This window comes from Chelmon rostratus, chromosome 6 (genome assembly GCF_017976325.1).
Source record: "Chelmon rostratus isolate fCheRos1 chromosome 6, fCheRos1.pri, whole genome shotgun sequence".
Lineage (NCBI taxonomy): Eukaryota > Metazoa > Chordata > Actinopteri > Chaetodontiformes > Chaetodontidae > Chelmon > Chelmon rostratus.
Window position 1 is genome coordinate 6,563,478 of NC_055663.1, and position 20,214 is coordinate 6,583,691.

A 20,214-nucleotide genomic window follows, 5' to 3' on the forward strand; every position below is an offset into this window, starting at 1 on the left:
CATGCTACACATGTAGAACGTATACGCAAATATTTATATTACAGTACAAGACAATAAAAATCAATGATTAAAATAGTTTTATTACTTAACGATTCAATGACAGGGTGCACACTGACTGATCATGCAACACTTTTTGCACCCACATCATCTCACTGCTGTCTTTTTAAATATGATCTCTGCCATAGTTCTTTCACGCTGCCCTTATAGTTTGTCTCCCTAACTGTGTGTCATTTAGAAACATTTAAACTGACTGTGGTAAAAGGGGTGGCAAAATGGTGGAAAAAAAGTGAAAAGTGTTCATAGGCAGATGGAGTTTGTTCAGTTGCAGACTGACATACATACTGTCATGTGAAAAATTTGGGCAACTCATACATAATAAGTTATTCATTAACAAAAAGTTCACATATCAATGTCTAATCTTGTTTTTGTTAATCTCTGGAAAAGAAAGTGCATGTCTAGCAATAGCATATTTAAGGCTGTCGGTGATAAGTGGTCTTGCCACAGGCCTATATGCAGTTGTAAGAATTGAGTAGAATGGACATGAGTTTGGTGGGCTTTGGTGATTGAACTGGAAGGGAGCGAGATTGATTCACAAGATTCGTCCAAAGAAAAAGTAAGACAACACTGAAAAAGAAAAAGGATGCACCTGGTTCCTGTATGAGCCAGCCTCATATCCTGTTGTTCTGGTGTCTGCAGCCAAAGCCAGATCTTTTTGGTCACCAGTAAATTCCTGCTGAATGAAGACAGAGGAGTGGAGGGCCGAAGGGCACTGATGTGGAATCAGTTTAAATGAGTTGCAGTAAGGTGTAAGAAAGAATACAGTGCTCTGTCTTCAAAACAATAGTCATTGTGAGTGACTCCAACAAACTAGTTTAAAGGCTGTTTCTTACTTTGGAACTGTCAATGTGTCAAAGTTTCACTTATTCTGTGAAAAATCTCAGCATCTACCAGATGGATTGACATAATGCTTTACACACACATTTACGGTTCCCAGAGGATGAAGCCTAGTCACTTTTGGGATCTTGACTTGACTTTCTCTTTGTGCCACCATGAGGTCAGTGTGTATATAATTGATTGAGATGTCCCAACAACTATTGGATGGATTGAAATTAAATATGGCATTTTATTAGGTACACCTGTCCAACACAAATTTCTCAGCCAATGACATGGCAGCAACTCAAAGCATTTAGGCATGGTTAAGACGAGGAGAATTTGAGTTACTGTTGCCTTTCTCTCAGCTCAAACCAGTCAGTCCTCTTACCTTATCTTATTTTAAACACCCAATAGTACAACTACTATCTGTCGCTGCACACAGGCTGTATCCACCCACACAAGGGATGCTTCAAAATGGCTAAAATGCAAGGCAAGATCAGAATTTTAGGTGTTGTAGCTGAGCAAACAGGGTGTGACTCTTACTAAACTGTCAGGCCCAACCAGAGCTGGCGGACTGAGTGGTTTAAATGAGCTAATGCATTGGTGCTAGTCCAAAACCACACACACACACACACACACACACACACACACACACACACAGAAAGGGAGAGACGACAAACTAATCGTGGACATGCACATATGCTAGCAAACGTCTCTTGGGGCAATGAGTCAGAGGGAAAATGAAAACCATGAGTCTTGCCTCTAAAGTGCTGCAGATTATAAACCTATAAAGCACAGCCCAATTCTTCTTCAGCCATCATTAAATCAATATAAAGCAGATTACAGAAGAAGCACTTGTGATCAATAAGGTGCTTTCATGTGGCTTCATAACCTCAGTCCTACAGAACAGTCAAGCATCACAATATCTCAGTCAATGATTATTCAGTTTCTAAGGACAGGTGTAGTCTGACAGTATGTGATAAGGACTATAGTGGGAACTTTATCAGTCACATATAACTCCAAAAGTGCAACTTGCGTTAATGTGCAGGAAACTGATGTAGAAACTAGAATCTCAAATATACATCCATGTACACTACAGTAACATCTGGAGTTGTTTTTGTAACATAAGGGAGGGTCATGGGGGAGAGCAGCCACAAAGCTAGGTTAAGTTTGACATGAACAGTTTGGATCCCAATGCTAGTTTTGAAGAGATTATACATGTATGGTCATATGCATATGACGGACCATAGCCCTGCAGCTATGAGCCTGCTGGGTGTCCATTAGACTTGGGACAGCCAGGGAAAATGCTTCTTTCGCATTGATGCATCAGCCTTAACAAACTATTCATATAATATACTGTATAATAATATATAGTCACAGTGTCCCTTTAGACTTAATGATTATGATTATTGACTGAGAACAGAAGAATTTTATTGACAGTAAGTTTCAAGTCCTCCCACCTTTCTCCAAATGAAGCTTTTCAGTCTAATGATTAAAAGATTAAAGTAATGAAAATGAAAGCATGGCAGTTAAAGAAGATACAAAATGTTAAAATGGACAGATTGTTTATTATCAATCACCTAAAGCTGTACAATACAGAAATGAATGCATCAACAAAGAATTTCTTTAATTACTGTCACAAATTGTCAGAAATATACAAACAGTAAAAAATAGAAAGCCTATTTATATTTTCTCTAAATTTTCACTGCTTTAAACTGACGTATAAGACTTTTCCCTCATGGAGCTCCGGTAGACGATGGCCTGTGTAGAAAAATGTCCAGGAAGGGGTTCGAATATAAATTAATTTCTGCGTCTCTCAGAAGGTTTGTATAAAAATACAGGCAAATTATTAAAGGAATAAAGCAAGTTCTTGGGAGTTTAACTGGTCAACATGATGTTAGGTAATGAGGTCAAACTAGAAAGACAAATCTTCAAGAGATAAAGGTCCATTTTGAAAATGAAACACCACAGTCAGTACAGATGCATGTAATATTGTCTGTGAAAAACAAAGCCTGGTGGTTCTCGTATACCTGGAGGTCAAAGCAGTACCACTGCATCATGAGAGGTGAGGTTTTCCCACTGGTATGGGTACTGTGGTTAGAACCTGGTTCTGGAAAACAAATCTCTGTATGCGCTCAAAGACCCAGAGGAAGATGAGGAGGACACTGACGTACTGAATCCAGGCAAATTTGATGGTTTCCCAGAAGCCAGGACGATAGGTGGATGGAGACGGTTAAGGCAGAAAGGTCAGTTTTCATTGGGAAATTGTGCACTCGACCTGGACAGTTTTTAAACATGTCTGTACACAAGGACATACAGACGCTACCCTGACAGCATAATCTGTGCCATACAATAAATCGTGGTGCAGAGACGGAAAAGTTTTAGTTAGGTCTGCCCATTTCCTGAATTACACAAATACTGCGGTAAATGTTTTGTGCAAAACTAAAGCATCCCATCTTACTGTTTACTTGTTTGTCTACAATCCCAAATCCAAAAAAGTTGGGCCACTGTGTAAAACATAAATAAAACAAAATGTGATAACTTTTTTGACATATTCGCAGTTGAAAACAGCACAAAGAAAATATATTTAATGTTTGACTTCATCAACTTCATTGCTTGAATTTGATGCAGCAACATGTTTCAAACACGTTGGGACAGGAGCAACAAAAGACTGGGAAAGTTGTGGAACGCTCCATAAACACCTGTTTGGATCATTCCACAGGTAAACAGGTTGATTGGTAACAGGTGATAGTATCATGACTGGGTATGAAAGGAGCATCCTGGAAAGACTCAGTCGTGTTTGCATCTGCAATTTTTTAACGGAAGCGAGCACACTTATATTTTCTTCAAAAACATGAAGCCTTTTCTAGTTGAAACTGCTGTCACTGCTGAGACTAACCCACACTTGTTTCATACCTCAAGATCAACAGAAAGACAAGAAGAACGTACTGTATGGTTACCTGCAAAAATTATAGATAAATATATAAAGAATATAGAAAAAATGATAGAATGGGCAACACTTTGCTTTTACTCTTGTTATTTTCACTTAGATTTAGAATTCAGAAGCAGTACATAAAACAGTTATTAAATGGTTTATAAGACACCATAATGTTGTTGTAAGCAGATATAAGTGTTTATCAATGTATCTGTCAACAACTGTAACTGGAGGCTGGTGTTTTAACAGAAAATGAATGACAATATAGTAAAACAGCTCTGATGATATATGTCTTCATGACAAATTATGATTGATGACAATTGCTGTACAGTAATACATGCTACAAAATGTTTCTATAACTTATACAACTAGATTGTAGTGTATTATAAACCATTTTTAATGTTTAGATATTAATAAACTGGGGGCGGTTAAAGTGTTACCATAAAAGGCGTACTCTATTTCACTGCGCTCAGTGCAAATGACAATAAAGGAATTCTATTCTATATAAAAAGTATATCTCCAAAATTAGCTTTGAGTGTGCTGTGCATGTAAACACACACACACACACACACACACACACACACACACACACACACACACACACACAAACACGCGCGCACACACACACCTTCCTGCTTTTATTAAAGGATATCTAATGATCTCCAGAGGGTAACGGATCTCAGCATTAAGCTGAAAGGGAGAACCAGCAGCTCGTCCCACAGTCCAGACGGGCACGGGACAGGACAGTACTGTGGTCACTATAGAAGAAAAAAGAACAGGTTAAAAGGAGAGAGAGAAAAGTGACAGTTGACAAGTTTTACAATATGCACATTTTACAAAATGCTCGTATGTACTATGGGCATAATAAGCTGTGGGTTTAAATCCTGCTCAGTGGTGTTGGTTTAGCTTGAGCTGATTCTGGTTTTAGGCACACAGTATGGTCAGTGGTAATAAAAGCAAGCAAACAAAATGAAAACCTTTGTCAACTTACAGTTTCTATCCTGGTAGCTCCCAATTATTTTATCAAGGTCATATGCACTTGCAAAGGGACTGGAGCCATCAATCACTGACACCTTGGTATTATTAGAGAAAAAAGACAAAACAATGCAGACAATAGCTTAACAAATGAAAATGTTCTGTTTGTATAGGATCTACTTCAGCATGTGGTAGCACTACAGTATAGGCCAAAAGTTTGGACACACCTTCTCATTCAATGCATTTTCTTTATTTTCATGACTATTTACATGATGAGAAGGCCAAGACTGTGCAAAGCAGTAATCAGAGCAAAGGCTGGCTATTTTGAAGAAACTAGAATATAAAACATGTTCTCAGTTATTTCACCTTTTTTTAAAGTACATCACTCCACATGTGTTCATTCATAGTTTTGATGCCTTCAGTGAGAATCTACAATGTAAATAGTCATGAAAATAAAGAAAATGCATTGAATGAGAAGGTGTGCCCAAACTTTGGCCTGTACTGTACATACAGGTAGTATATTGCAATGAGATATGTGCACAGTGCACATTACTATGAGGACTAGTAAAAATGTTAAAGGGTGCAGGTGCATGCTAGGTTTTAAATGGATGATATTTAATTTGAGTTCATGTTCTGTTTGGTAACAGGTTCTGCTATACATTCATTTTATGCTATAGTGCAGGGACTTTTCAAGTCTGACACTGGCAGGTGAAAACGAGACAGCTGCTCCTATGTATGCCTAAAACTAAATGAAAAGTAACCTCAGAAAAACAAAACTATGTGGAAATGTACTACACATTTTGTCAGGACTTTAATTATTATTACACGACATTGTTTTATAATTAAACGATAATGTGAAAGTTGGACAACAAATGAACTGATTACTGTTTTAATGCAAAGACTTATTCAATGACCTGCAGGCATCTGTACAGTCACACACTAGCTCCTGTTAGTAAAACAGTATCCCAAAACATCTCTTGTTCAGAAACTGCTTTGGCTGCTTGACCTGTTGCACTCCTGTTAATTAGAAGCATCTACTGTACCACCGAATATGTGACATTGGAAGGTAAATGACGACACTTGTTCCAAGACTATATTTGCACTATTCACTGTAGTCCCTCCTCTCCTCTCCTCTCCTCTCCTCCATGTCCCTCCCTTTTCATTTCATCTATCCTATCAATGTTTGAGTTTCTGTCTCACCAACCCAGCTTCACCTTCCTGCAGAATGCTCTGCTCTAGCCTTGAACCATGTGACCTGTGCAGTTTCAGGGTGTATCAAAATAGCGAGAGAGAGAGAGAGACAGTGACAGAGAGAAAGAGAGAGAAAGAGAGAGACAGAGAGACAAAGAAAAAGAGTTTGGTGTCCTCTCACATTGTAAATGTTGTACAGTCCTCTGTGAGGCAGAGGTGTCCTCTGTTGCAGCCTCAGGTCTCCGCTGATGAACAGTTTGGCCCCAGGGACAGAGGAAGAATGCTGCACATAGGCCAGGCTCTGCATCACCACTGTGGACATTCGCTGGGAAAACACAAAAACAGAAAGAAAAACACTCAGAGGGAACATTCAATATTAACACTAGTCCTAAAATCATTTTCAGACAACATTTACAATGAATGAACATTTACAAATAATATTACTTGCTTTTAGATTAAAAAACTAAATGATAAAAAAAATAGCAGCTTGGCTCAAACGCCCACGGGTCAAACCTTGGTGCATATGATGTACACAAAGGTTGCATAAAATGCAGAATTAAGCAACTGAGGGACTGTGTATTTGACATGTGACACATCTACAGTACATCTCATGTACATACTGTGAGTGGATAAGCACATTAGGCACTGTGGTGGAATACATACAAAGAGCTGGTAGCTGAAGGTGAGCAGCAGCTGGACACTGTACACTTGTTCCTCAGGTTTTAGAGGTAGCTGCAGCTGAAAACTCAAGAGGTCCAGCTTCCCGTCCTGGTTCTGGTCCTCTTCTCTCACCTGTAGAGTGTGTTCACGTGGAAAGACCAGAGGTTTGCTAGTTTGACCATGTTAATACAGCAACACACAGCTATAATGTAAATACAAGCAAAACCCATGGAGGCACGAGCAACAAGCCTGAAGTGACACTGGTGTACTTTGAGGGAACTGGGGAGAATCTCTTACAGAGACAGCGGGGATCCGGAGGTTGGCTCCAAGCATGTTGTTCAGGTGGGGGAAGGTGCTCCAGGCGACATAGTCTCCCTGAGTACTGGTTGCTGCCACCAGCAGAGTCTCGTACTGGAACCTCACAACCGCCTGTTCCTCATAGGTGCTTCTTTTAATCCAGAAACCTACAATGACATGGCTTTAAACAGCGAGCAAGCAATTCTACTCATTTAATAAAAGCGTTTCAATTGAGCGTATTTACACTGAATTTGGTAACTTGTATGTGTAACTTAAAGTTTCTCACATCACAGCAATAGCAACAGAAACAGCGAAAATAGTCGTTTAGTGTTAGGCATGACCTCATAGTAGTGTACCTTGGCTCCTGTAAGCAACCAGCAGAGGTGGGATGTAAGTAAGGCACAAAACAACAGCGAGGAACAGAGTGGCTTTAGTGCAAACACTGGTTTTGTACCGAATCAAAGCCGGATGAGAATAGACTTCATAGAAAGCCATAGGTAACGATATAAACTAAGTTGCGTTGGTAACCGCCACTATTGTTTCTCATCAAGTCAGCCTACTAGCTAGTGAACGTTCAAGCTAGCAAAGATGCTAACGCCCGGAGGATTAACGTGAATAAACGCTGACATACAACAAAATGTTGAACGAACACAGATTAACGCTCGTTCGGTAATGTCCTCTAACAGCTTCCAAAATAAAAACGTCTTTGACAGCGTATTTTTAGCCCAGCGTGGCGTGTTGACATGCTCTGTCCATTAGCCCCCTAGCTAGTGTAGAACCATGCACCGCGCCATGTTGGAGCTCATCCTCGCGTCTCGCGGTTACCATGGCTGCCAGTGATCGCGTTCACGCTCCATTCAAGCAACAGCGGTACAGTGGGAGGGACGGGAAAACCTCCCGCTATCACGACTTGCAGGTGTCAAAGCACGGTTACCTCCACTACTAAATTACACAGAGCCATATTTCATTATTTTCCTCGTCCTATTACTCTCATTCGTCATTCATTCATCCGTTTATAATTTAGTGAAAGCTAGACGAGATGAGCGTGTGTCCCATTTCAGTCGCTTTTAATTGTCGTACCCACACGATCAGCAACCATCCACATCGACAAGGATGTAGTAGTTTAGTATTTGAAAGTGCAGTTAGAATAATCACACTTCAATCACACTGTCACTCTGAAACTCCCACAGCACTGAATGACAGAACTGACTGGTGGCCCAGCCTTCCTGATATTTATTTCTTAAATTTGAACTTTTCTCATGAAAATTAAGAGTAACAGCACTGTTCCATGTGCAACATTAGAAATGGAAATAGAAATGTTGTATATATACATACACACACACACACACACACACACACCAGACAGCTGCCAGTATACCAGTATAATACTATTACCACAACTTCCCAAGAGAGGCACACAGGATCACATTCCACCAGACAGTGGAAGTAGCAGAGCAGCTGCTGTCTATCCTTGTTATATTATTAGGATAATTCTAGATAATAAGAGCAGCATGTTCCGTCCCCACGTGTCCAGGCAACTTTGTCCAGACTCTTCTGATAGCATCTCCCTGCACCCCACTCACGCAAGAGGTTTGGAGCATTAGCATATATTATATATGTAAAGACAATAATAAATAAAATGAAACGAAAAATGAAATAGGATTCTGCAGTTAGTGGCTAATAACAGCCTGCAAGTTGTGGGCATGGAATTGCCTGTCTGAAGTTCAGAGTGACAACACTGTACCAGGTTTTACTGGTACATACAGTTGGCTGTCATAGCATAAAAATACCAATGATGTGATGTAAACGGGTTGGGTAGTAGAGGAAGAAGCATTCCCAACAGCAAAAGAAATTGCAGTGCAGTGGTTATGGCAGGGTTGGAACCAATATAGAGCAGTGTTGGACCCTCATCTCCAGATGATTAGGCATGAGGTCCACTGTTTCAAATGCAGGTCCACTAACACACGAGTCGATTTGTCTTCATGTACAACAATCTATACTATTTAGAGTCAAACTAAACAAAAGCTGAAAAAATTTAAGTCTCCTCAACAAAATTCAGTTTCATGGTAATACCCTTCATGTGCTATATAATGGGTGTTGGATTCTTTCCGAGAGCACGTGAAGGCATCACCATTTCCGCCACCCCTCTGTCAGACAGTGACGTCACCCCTCAGCTAGACGGTGGAAGCTTCGGGCAGAGACATTGTTGACGTTTTGTTTTGATCGCTTTTGTCTGGATTTTTGGACGTTTCTCCGACGTTATCCGCTGATTTAGAAGCCCGCATTTCGACTCGACCATCACGCCTCAGTGCGGGGATCCAGCAAAGATGAAATGGATGTTTAAAGAGGACCATTCCCTCGGTAAAAGGGGTTTGGGTTGTTATGAAACAAGAGACGTTCTTGTCATGTCATGCACCCTCCTTTCTGGTTTGCGTTCTCCGCGTCGATTTTGCCATATCATCCCACATAGGTGCAGAAATGCATGCTTGGCTCAGCAGCCCACACATGACTGATGTGAATCGATCCATGATGGATAACGATGCATGACTTGCAGCACATGCAAATGACCGCTGTCAAAATCGGGTTCACCTTTGCTGTTGATGCATCATGTCAGTCGCCTGATTTCTCCTTGAAACGTGTCTTTCTTTTGCATGGAGACATTTCATCGCCAAATTCCATTCAAGCACCTGACAGTTGAATGTTGCCCTGCTCGTGTGAAATTCCCTTTAACCCTTGGTAGAAAAGTGTTCCAAAGTGTAGTAGTTAATTCAGCAGTAGTAGTCCACCAAGAAGCACTTTCTACCCAATAATACGTCAACTTTTTGCATTGCTTCACACTGCTCCATACTATCCTTCAGGGTATAGTTTGCTGACAATAATAAAAAGCAGGACATTTGATTGAAATGAATATATGTTTGTATATAGAGAATGGTGTTACATGGATGCCGAACTGAAGTTTACTTTTGTTCCAGAGCTTCTAATGTGTTCCACTAACATGAACATTTTAAGGTTTCAGTGGGGAATATTCATTCGCAAGAATTTTGAATTGAGTTTGGTGTAAAGTTCTCTCAGTCCTCAGCTGGAGTAGGCTGATTTGCAGCCCCATAAGTGACATATTTGTGGCTTAGCTGCTCTACCCCTTTCAGCTTCCATGCTCATATTCTCGTCAGATAACCTCGAGTCACCTTTGTAAAGGAGCACTGCTGCCAGTTTTGTAGAGATGTTTCCAAAAGTAGGCCTCTTATCTGGGCTAATGACGACGTGTTGAACCTAAATGGATCCACCACATCTTATCACCCACCACCTCACCCTCCTCTCTCTGGCCTCTGTTCAGCATCTGCCTGTTATGAGCTTTATTTTACGATCACGACTAGGATGAAGGAAGATAATCACACTTGTGGTGTGTAGTTGCATCCTGTAGAAAGCGTCCACTCCTTTCTCTGTTCAGGCCACCGTCAGCCTTTATGCTGTGCTTGATCTTGCATACGGATCACTATATCAGACTAGGCTTGCAGTATTTGGCAGTTAGGCTCCCAAGAGGCCTCACTCATCCCTTTAATCTCTGACTTCCTGTTTGTTTCCTGTCTCTCCCTCAGAGCACCGATGTGTGGAGTCAGCCAAAATACGCAACAAATATCCTGACAGAGTACCGGTGAGTGAGGGGGGGGTGTTTTTGGCAGTGAGTGGGGGTGAAGGGTGCAGATAGAGTGAGTGACAGAAAGCCAGTGGATAAGGAGTGACTGACTGGGTGAGTGAATGGCACTCATGGGTGGGAAAGACGAGAACAAGTGAGTGGTAATGACAGTTTTGATAGACAGATTAGTTTTGGGACAAAGGTCAGAGAACCAGGGTCACCGTTTTCCATGACTGTTCATTTCCAAGTCTGAGTGCTCCATGATTTCCAAAATCCCCTGTCTGCTTTGTTAGTCACCTAAAAACCATCAATGCAGCAAAGTGACATGTTTGTAAGTTAACATGTTGTTCCCTGACTTTTAACCACACCGTGTTAGCGAAGCCTACAAGAATGCTTGGCTTACTGGGCCCAAGTTTTTGACTTTTACTGATATATTGGGTCAGTGATTGTTACGGCCTCCACATTAAACAAATCAACCAAGGCTGGCTAGGACCAGGAGGCAGCAACATATAAGAAAGGACGCCACAACAGGTAGATGCCAACAGACCCACAAGCTTTATTTCAACCAAGTCCCAAACAAACCAAAAGTGAAACAAAAGGAGCTGCAGACCCCGGCCAAAAGAAACAAAAGAAGGGAGGCGTCGGGCCAACCCTACAGCAGATCGTCGCTCCCGACGTCTCCCTCTAACCTAATAAAGACAAAAACTTTAATAAAAGATGAATAACGTGGCTACCAGTGGACTCCAGCCCAAACTAACAAAACAAACTAACATAACAAAAACCCCAGCCCCTAAACGGGCATGGGAATGAATGTGATTGGGGAAAAGAAAAAACGAAACGGAGGAAAGAAAAAACCTCCTCTCTGCCTGCCAGGTGTCGTCGGCTGTGTGCCATGTGTTGTGCTGATGCCCCCCACCCCCCTCTCCACTCGCTTCCCCTCTTATTCCCTCCTCCTCTCCACCTGAGTGATGATCCACCTCAGGTGTGCAACAGGTAGAGAGAGGAGGAAACAGAGCTGACAGAGAGAGGGAGAGGGAGAGAGAGCGAGCAGCCAGCTGCTGCGCGTAACAGTGATCAAGTGCTAAAAAAAATACAGAAATGAAGAATTAATAATCTTCAGAAATAGAACAGGGTCCTTGCACTGCTTGGTACTTGGGCCCTAAATATAAATACAGAATTTATGGAGCCACTGTAGTTTCAAAGGGCTCAAAATGTGAAAGCTAATCACTCAGTGAGAGTTTCGACTGCTGAATGCTTTCACATTTTACTTCACTATAACTCAAGTATGTATTATCTATATATTGCTGTGTGTATGTTAATGAGCGAATAATGGATTTGATATTCCACTGCATGCACAAGGTGGATTTGCAGCACAGTAGGCCTCAACCAAAATAATAAGAGCTTGTTAGCTAGAATTAGCATGAATGTTATCACCGGTAAGGAAAATTTGGGTCATGTTCAGACAAAGTGGAAGCCTCATATCTGCCCATTTCACGTAAGCAGCTTGCCACCTAAAGATATTTCTGGATTGTGGGTTTGTTCATGCTGTCAGAGATACAGTTCTGAGGAGAAACATCAACCAAATTTCATTTTGGGGGTATAAAAATAATGATGAGCAACGATGTAAATAAACTTCAGAACTAACATGTCAAATATCAGCAGTTTTGGTATCATGTCCAAAATAATGGCCTTCAAAAGCTCCCAGGCCCTTGGTACCGTTGATGTGTGACTGATGTTACACTACAGATAGACTTTAATTAGTCTCACACTGGGTAAACAAAAGAACGCCCACGCTCCGCACATCTCTGAAAAAGCCTGGGAGGTAACCTCTGCCACGCTGGCAGGAAGGGAATACAGCAGCGCTGGCGATGGATCAGAGTGCATAGAGAATGGACAACATAAGGTGTTAAACCCTCAGAAATGCACACCTCCTGCCTTTTGTGCAGATGATAATGCCTGTTGAACTCAATCCCTTTAAGTGCTTCTTCCATTCTGCACCTGTTAAATGGGAAGAGTGCTGGGTGGAACAGGAGAGCCAGTGAACATAAATCAGCAAAGTGGACCTGCCCCGTGGCTCAGATGACTGTGAGTCCTGTAAATGGGGTTGCTCATTATGATGGTCCCACATAGAGTTAACACCCTGCTGTTTACCTCGCTTAATGCAGCATTGTAGCATCTTTCAGCTAAATGTTTTGACTCAGTCCCAGAGGTCTCGTCAAATCTGTGTTTCTGGCACAGCGGGCATCTGTTTTCAGCAAAAACTCTCTTACAAACCCATTGTACAGTACCTGCCCAGCACCACAGAGCAGACAGACAAAGTTAGCACTAGCTGGCAAACATAATGGAGCATTTAGCAGCGAATATTTCCCTCAGGGCTTGTTGGAAAGGAAAACAGACCTTAAAGGAGAGTGAATGCACTTCCGTTTGTGAGGTGGCTTCAAAGAGGACGCCAGATGAATGATAAAGTTCCTCTTTTGTATATGTAAATAGGCATATTTGCAAGCACCTTACACATATCATCTTTTGAAGACCACAGTATGTCAGATGTGTGCCATTTCAGCTTGTTGTTTTGCCAACACAGAGCCAAAACATGGATTAATACAGCTTTAAGGTGTCCTGACGTGCACATAAACCAGGTACCTGCAGTGGCCCTTATAGGACATGTAAGGCTAAGTTTGTCAGGCCCCGACTAACACTTACAGGTGACATATCCCACTGGAATCTAATTCATAAAAATGTGGATATTAGAATGTACTGAGATTTGCAGCCCATGCCATACCATGCAGTGCTAAAGGCCAGTTTTCTGTTGATGTGTGTGCTCCAGGTGATAGTGGAGAAGGTTTCTGGCTCTCAGATAGTGGACATTGATAAGAGGAAGTACCTGGTGCCCTCTGACATCACAGTGGCCCAGTTCATGTGGATCATCAGGAAACGCATCCAGCTGCCTTCAGAGAAAGCCATCTTCCTCTTCGTCGACAAAACTGTCCCCCAGTCCAGGTGAGAGCAACGCTGCGCTCTGCTGCAGTAGAACAGTGAGATCTTAAAGGTAAAACTCTTTCCTGTTTCGTATCGCCACTCTGTGTCAGCAGATTTCTCCCCTTCAGAGCCCAGGTGGTACAGTGTGAGATACAGTGTCGAGGCCACTAGAGGCTGTGGAGCTTTTTGCTGATGTTCCTCTTTCTTTATGGTTCTTCTGGTCGGCTCTCAGAATCAATGGGGAAATGATTTATTAATGAAACAGGGCAGCAAATTTTTTTTCTGCATAATGAGCCTTGATTATTAACAGCTATTAATTATGGATTGGATAAACTCTTCTTCTCTGTTGCATTCAGCTTTTAAATGCAGAAAATCTAGTCGAATGACTGATCAAACTTTGCAGAAATTGAGCCTGCCTCTGTAAATGCATGTTTAAGCTGAACTGATATTAAAATTCACTTTTGAGTCAATATAGTTTTGACTTTGACTTGTGTGCTTAAAAAAACGAAGCCTCTAAAATGATCATTCGGTTGAATCAGCACCTCTTTAAAACAGTTTTAACCAAAACACGGCATCATAAATTCATTAAGGAGGATTCCTTGCAGGACTGTTGTGTTAGACTGCATTAGTTTTAGCTAATGATAAACTGCCAAATGTTTTTATATGTTGGCTGAAAGGCAACACAGCACAGAGCAAAGAAATGCCAAGAAACAGGATCAATAGTACATAATTTGTCCACCAGACAGAACTGACAAGTTGATTTTTCTGTAGAATGTCTGGCTAATGAAGTCTCTTGGTCAAAAAACAAACAAACAAACAAATCCTGTCCAATGGCTTTTGGTCTGGTTATAAAACATAGACTGTATAAAACATGGACAGTCCCTGTAGCTGTCACTCAAAGCATCCATGCCCATAATTATGGACTATAACTTTAAGACTACCCCCTTACATTTGTCATGAATAGAGAAATTAGCTATAGATACCAAAACTGAACTGTGTATTTCTGCTGCAAAGTTGGTCATTTTAATGTGGAGGTCTATGGGAATGGACTCACTTTTTCGAGGAACTGCAGTTTTTGCCACTTTGCCATGTTGGCTTCATTTTCAGCCTCAGAGGTTGCTGCTTGCTAGAAAGTACATTTTATTGATTTTACAACTCATGTACTGCGAGGCCCTGGCCTTCTCAAAGCGATATGCATTGAAAGATAATGTCTGACTTTTCCTGCGTGCTCTGCTTTTATCTGTCCGTCTGTGTCACTGAAAAGGAGAAACATTTGACCTCTGAGTTTAGGAGTGATCAAGCTCCCTGTGAGGATGAAGCCACACCTGCACTCTCAGCTTACACTGATCTGATTTTTATGTTCATGGTACTCTCATAGCTATTGACATGCTGTCGTGGTGCAAATACATCCAGTTCATCTGAGGAATCTGACCTGCTTCCCAGAGCTTCACATTGTATTGATAATGCTTTGCTTGTGGAAACTGGCTTATACCTCCTCTTAGCGTCCTTGCCATGACTTAAGCAGCACATCTCAACCTATTCAAGCTAGTGCATCTATGTTTCTGCTTCTTTCTAGAATCTAGTATGGACCCTAGTGCATTTTTGCTGCAATAGCCATCCAGTGTATTTGCATTATTAATTAGCTCTTTAAATAGTGGTTTTCATTGGTAATGGTGGAGTCTGCTGTTCTCGCTCTGGATTCAGATAGCCTGCATAAGCATGGGGGGTCCAGAGGAAACAATGCATATACGTAATCCAGCACAGTCTCATTGATTGATATATCTCCATTTATCACAATTTTTAAAAAACACTTTCAACACTAAATGGTTTACTAGCACACACAGCATGTATATGATGATTTTAAAATGAACTCTCATTAAAAGAGTATGCAGAGGCAATTTCAAGATCTGAAGATCATGCAAATAGCAATGAGAATTTTTTTTGTATCGATTATGCAAAGTAAGGATGACTTGAAAATGTCATTTTATTTACTGAATATGCTTTATTAATTACAGTTTAGATTTAATCTACAGTCAGACACCGCAGTAAATTCTACTTGATCGTTTTTATTCACGACACCAAACCTTTCACAAAAAGGTGAAAAAAGATTTTGACAGGACCAAAGATGTGCATGGATGTTTACTTTGGGACATTAATTCAAGCTGGGTTTATTCTGCCATAAAACGAAGAACGACTTTCCAGGATGCTCCTTTCATACCCAATCATGATACTATCACCTGTTACCAATCAACCTGTTTACCTGTGGAATGATCCAAACAGGTGTTTTTGGAGCGTTCCACATCTTTCCCAGTCTGTTGTTGCTCCTGTCCCAACTTGTTTGAAACATGTTGCTGCATCAAATTCAGACTAAGCATAATATCTGCCATGTTGGTTTATTGGATGGGCTCAAATCCTTAAACATGCTGGACAATGTCTAGAGAGACTTTGGAATTAAAAGCACATGAATGAATTCTTTATTGCATGCCTGTGTTGTTCTTCAGTAGCGACGTCACTACAAACATTTTTGTGTCTTTATGTTTGTGCTTTTGCTGTTGTGTGTGTTTTGTCTGTAGGGACGGCTGCGGGTTTTAGCATAGAAAATGGATTTCAAAATCCTCTCCATCAGCACAAAATAACCACTGTTGGAGCCTTCCATCCTCACAAAACCATATTGGAGATGTAAATATAATCGATTGTACTCGACTGTGTGTGTGATCTAATCAGAGTCTGGTTTCTGCTGTGTGTTGCAGTCTGACTATGGGCCAACTGTACGACAAGGAGAAGGATGAGGACGGCTTTCTGTACGTGGCCTACAGCGGAGAAAACACCTTCGGTTACGAGGCCTTTTATACAACACGGGGTTAATGCTTCACTGAATTCCAGTGTCTCTCTCTCACTCTCACACACACACACACACACACACACACACAGAGCAGGGCCTGACATATAGTGGTGTACAATCTTTCAGACATTGGTCTTTACATGTGTTACACTAAGTAATGCACCTACACACTTGGTACAGTCATTTATGGTCAATTTTTGATACTAGAAAACACATTTTGGGTGAAAATTAACTACACCAAAATGCTACGGTGAACAAATTACTTTGGCAGGCTCAGACGATCATTAGTTTTCAAGAAACGCTTGACTTTAATGGTTGGTCTTTTTACTGTTTAAAAGTCAGTTGTAGAGAGAATTATCTTTAACACTGCCGTAAAATTTGAACAAAAATCACCACACATTAGAGGCACGTGAGATGTCATTATTTTTCCACGTATTGACATCTGTGTTCGAGTAATAATAATAAAAAAACTCCTTTACAGTCTGGTACACACACACCAATCATCACACATTACCCAGTCATGCTATTTTATTTTCTTTCAGTCCAGATCTGTTGTCACAGTTATCTGTATTCTGCTGAAGTGAGAAAGAAACCATATAATCATGTGACTAGAATCATTAACAACATTATGGATGTATCATCATATAAAAACTTCAGTAACTTAAATTCCACAGGTACACTCAGCGCTATGATAGGCTATGAGAACGACTGGAAGCGTATGAAAGAATGCAGCTCATGCTATGGAGACGGTGAATGATGGCGCTCAGGGCCGGGGACTAGCACCACCCCCTGGGATGTTACTGAGTGCTTCCCAGCCTGGCTGGTATGTTTTTGCACATTAAGTTGGCTGAATAGATGTGAGCGCCACCCAGGATTCAGACTCATGATGCCAACAGTAAGCCATACAAAAACAGAACAAGAAATACAACACTTGACTTGAAGTTTATCGGTCGTGTATTGTACTATTTTTATGTTGTCATCTGAAAATTCAAACCACCGAAAAGGAAAACACACTCCTTTTCCTTTTCTGACATTAGGAATCTGTAACATTCTGTCCAAGAGATACTGAGTGATGAAGTGTTGCACCTAACCCATTCTCCCTCAGCCTGTGTTGTGCACCCTCTTATCAGTCAGTGGTTTCCTACACTCCCCAGAATGCCTTTAGACAACCTCAAACATTATGACTCATCAAACAACGAATGGTATGAAAAATGGCTGCATTCCATTTAGGTGTTTTGTTCTAAGTTTCTGGAACTAGTGTCATTTATTCAGACACACCTAAATGGAGTCAAGCCATTGTTCGTTTTTTCTGCTAGTCAGAATGTCTGCAGTGAAAAAGGTTTATTGAAAGTCAGACTCAGTCAGTTGTATTTCTACTGATGATGATAAAATATTGCAGTGCATAATATCATGGTCTCCAGTTATAACACTGTGATGCCTTAGTTCTGCCATTGTTGGTTGGTGCATGATTAATGGGAAAATCAACCCAAACTTAAATGACTTTTTATTAGTTTAGCAATGGATCACGTGTCATGTGAAAAGGGTCACTTGAAGTGATCAACCCAGAGAGCCTGTTTCAGTTCATTGTTTTGGTTTGCCGGTCCACAGTCCTCATATCAACCTACTATCCCGGTGTCACAGGCAGCTGTTTTCAATGTAAGGGTCTGAAAAACCTACAGCACACTACCTGTCTAGCAACAAACAGCAGCAGGACAAAGTTAGTGATTAGCTGGTGACATTAGTGGTGTATTTTGCGGTCAAGGAGACAAACTTTTTTGTTAGTAGTACATAAAGTCATCAGAACACCAATGCCACTCCAAATAAATTTTTGCGTTACTCTGGGTGTGTGAATAAACAGGCGTTGCAGCCAAGTCATGTCGTCCTTTTTAAAAAGGCATTCTGGAAAATCTGGAAATCCCATCCTGCAGCAAAGGTAGATAAAGCGGATCAGACAGTAATTCAGTATGTTCCTGGAATGACTGTGTCATGAGATACACAGTATTTGACCCTCTCCCTGCCCATTATATCTTGGTTAGAATTAGAATTTTAGTGATTAAACTACATGACTGTCAGTGGAGATGCTGGTTAATAAAATCAGTGAAAATGTATTTTAAGTGTTCAGATTGCTTGCGAATGATTAAATACGCATTTAATGTGCTTACAATGAACCCTCTATAAGGACCACAGTAAGAATATATCAATGCAATTCAGGTCTCATAAACTCAAGTGAAGAGTCGCTCACATCTTTGGCTGCACAGGTTTCCGAGTTCTAAAGTCAAAGCCACTTGTTAGCTTTCCTCTCTTCACTCAGATCACTCTGAAGCTGACATTTTGGCTGCAGCTGTAGTCTTTGGTGCTGAATCAGAGTAAGACTTCTGGTGTGTTTCCGCCCTTTACTTGACTCATTCAGACATTCATATTCGTGCACCACAAAGCTAATTCAGGCTTTTAAACATGGTATGTAGATGTGTAATATATTGATGGAATGCTATGATATTCAGTATTGTGTTATTTCATCAGTGTTGTATGATTGTTAAATATATCTTGAAGACATAAATGAATTTTAGATATTTGAAAAGGGTAAGGTAGCTGGAAGACCTGACCAATAAAAATGAATGTAAAATGAATCAGAAGGTTGTTTTGTCTTTTTTAAAGGGAATATAGTCACAAGTTAAAGCTGGACCCCAATACTGGCGACAAACTAGCAGGTAACACAAAACACTCACAAGTCTTTATCTGAAACTAGCGGAGATGATCTGAGGGTAGCTGCCCAGAGTTGTCCAGTGGTGAGGAGGATAAAGAAATACAAATGTAATCTTGACCAGGATGGAGGTCAAGATTCTTTACTTTATAGCTCAAATAAATTAGAGCTCAGTAAACTTTAGGACAGGAGAAGAACAGCAGAGCAGGAGTGAAGTGCTATGCTGATGACATCACACTGCTGCCGCCAGAACAAGAGGGAACTCTTGGCGCTTGACTTTCTTGTCTTTTGGCCCCTAACCCTCTAATGCCTGACCCTTTTGGACCGCTGGCCAGTAATTAATTGTAGATGGAGCCATCATTACCTACCAACATCTGAAGGTGAGTTAAAACAGAGGACATGATATGGGATCTGAGCCTCTCTCCACACGTCAGTGCTGAAAGGAGGACTGTCTACCCACATAACATGCTGTAGTAGAGGGGACACTCATGCCCTGGATAGAGCAGGGGCAGTCCTAATTTTCCCAAGTGTTCCTCAGGCCCACAGCTGTTGGCCTATCACTGGAAGATTGTGCTGTCTAGCTGTGACAGTGCATCTCTGTGCCATGGTAGCTGCAGAGGTTTCACCACCGGCAGCTGCATCATGTTTGGGAACCAAGACGTGCTCATGCGTTTGCGCTCCACCACAGTAACTGCTCGCTTAGAAAGGAGAGCTCTGGGCCACTGCTGGTGAGACAAGGCGTTCCCATGTAGGAATGTCTCGTGCATTCATTGAGAACCTTAACTTTATCATTATCTAGTGATGTGAGCGGGTCCACCTTTGCTTTCACAAACCTGTCCCACAACATCTGAATGAGCATTTTACTCAGTTTCCACTCACTGTGAGACGCCACCCTGATGGCTGACGTATGCCACCATTGTCATGTTGTCTGTCCTAACTACGACGTGTCTATTTGTCAGCAAAAAACAGCTCTTTACAATTTGTGGTGAGACCCGGTGTTTAAAGATGTCCTGGGAGGATGCCTAAAGTCAGGTGAACAAAACCCGATTTTACGTATTTCCATACACTAGAGGAAAAAGTGCGTAGCCAGAGAATAGCTGAATGGTGGCTGATTGTACTGATATTGTACT

General features: G+C 41.2%; 2 protein-coding genes across 3 annotated transcripts; one reads left to right on the forward strand and one right to left on the reverse strand.

Moving 5' to 3' along the window:
• Positions 1 to 2,456: 2,456 nt before the first annotated feature.
• Positions 2,457 to 7,708, reverse strand: tmem231 (transmembrane protein 231). The gene is made up of 7 exons (XM_041939628.1): positions 7,288 to 7,708; positions 6,932 to 7,098; positions 6,638 to 6,766; positions 6,156 to 6,299; positions 4,800 to 4,881; positions 4,461 to 4,566; positions 2,457 to 3,092 (listed from the first exon to the last, which is right to left on the reverse strand). Exons 1-7 carry the CDS (start codon positions 7,424 to 7,426, stop codon positions 2,930 to 2,932), a joined length of 930 nt encoding a protein of 309 aa, XP_041795562.1. The 5' UTR covers positions 7,427 to 7,708; the 3' UTR covers positions 2,457 to 2,929.
• A 1,391-nt stretch (positions 7,709 to 9,099) lies between these two features.
• Positions 9,100 to 19,004, forward strand: gabarapl2 (GABA(A) receptor-associated protein like 2). Of its 2 annotated transcripts, none has more exons than XM_041939470.1 (4): positions 9,100 to 9,292; positions 10,528 to 10,583; positions 13,390 to 13,562; positions 16,292 to 19,004. In XM_041939470.1, exons 1-4 carry the CDS (start codon positions 9,259 to 9,261, stop codon positions 16,404 to 16,406), a joined length of 378 nt encoding a protein of 125 aa, XP_041795404.1. In that variant the 5' UTR covers positions 9,100 to 9,258; the 3' UTR covers positions 16,407 to 19,004. The 2 variants fall into 2 exon arrangements, with proteins under 2 accessions (XP_041795404.1, XP_041795405.1); XM_041939471.1 differs by lacking the exon at positions 16,292 to 19,004 and adding an exon at positions 13,655 to 13,773.
• The last annotated feature ends 1,210 nt before the right edge of the window (positions 19,005 to 20,214 follow it).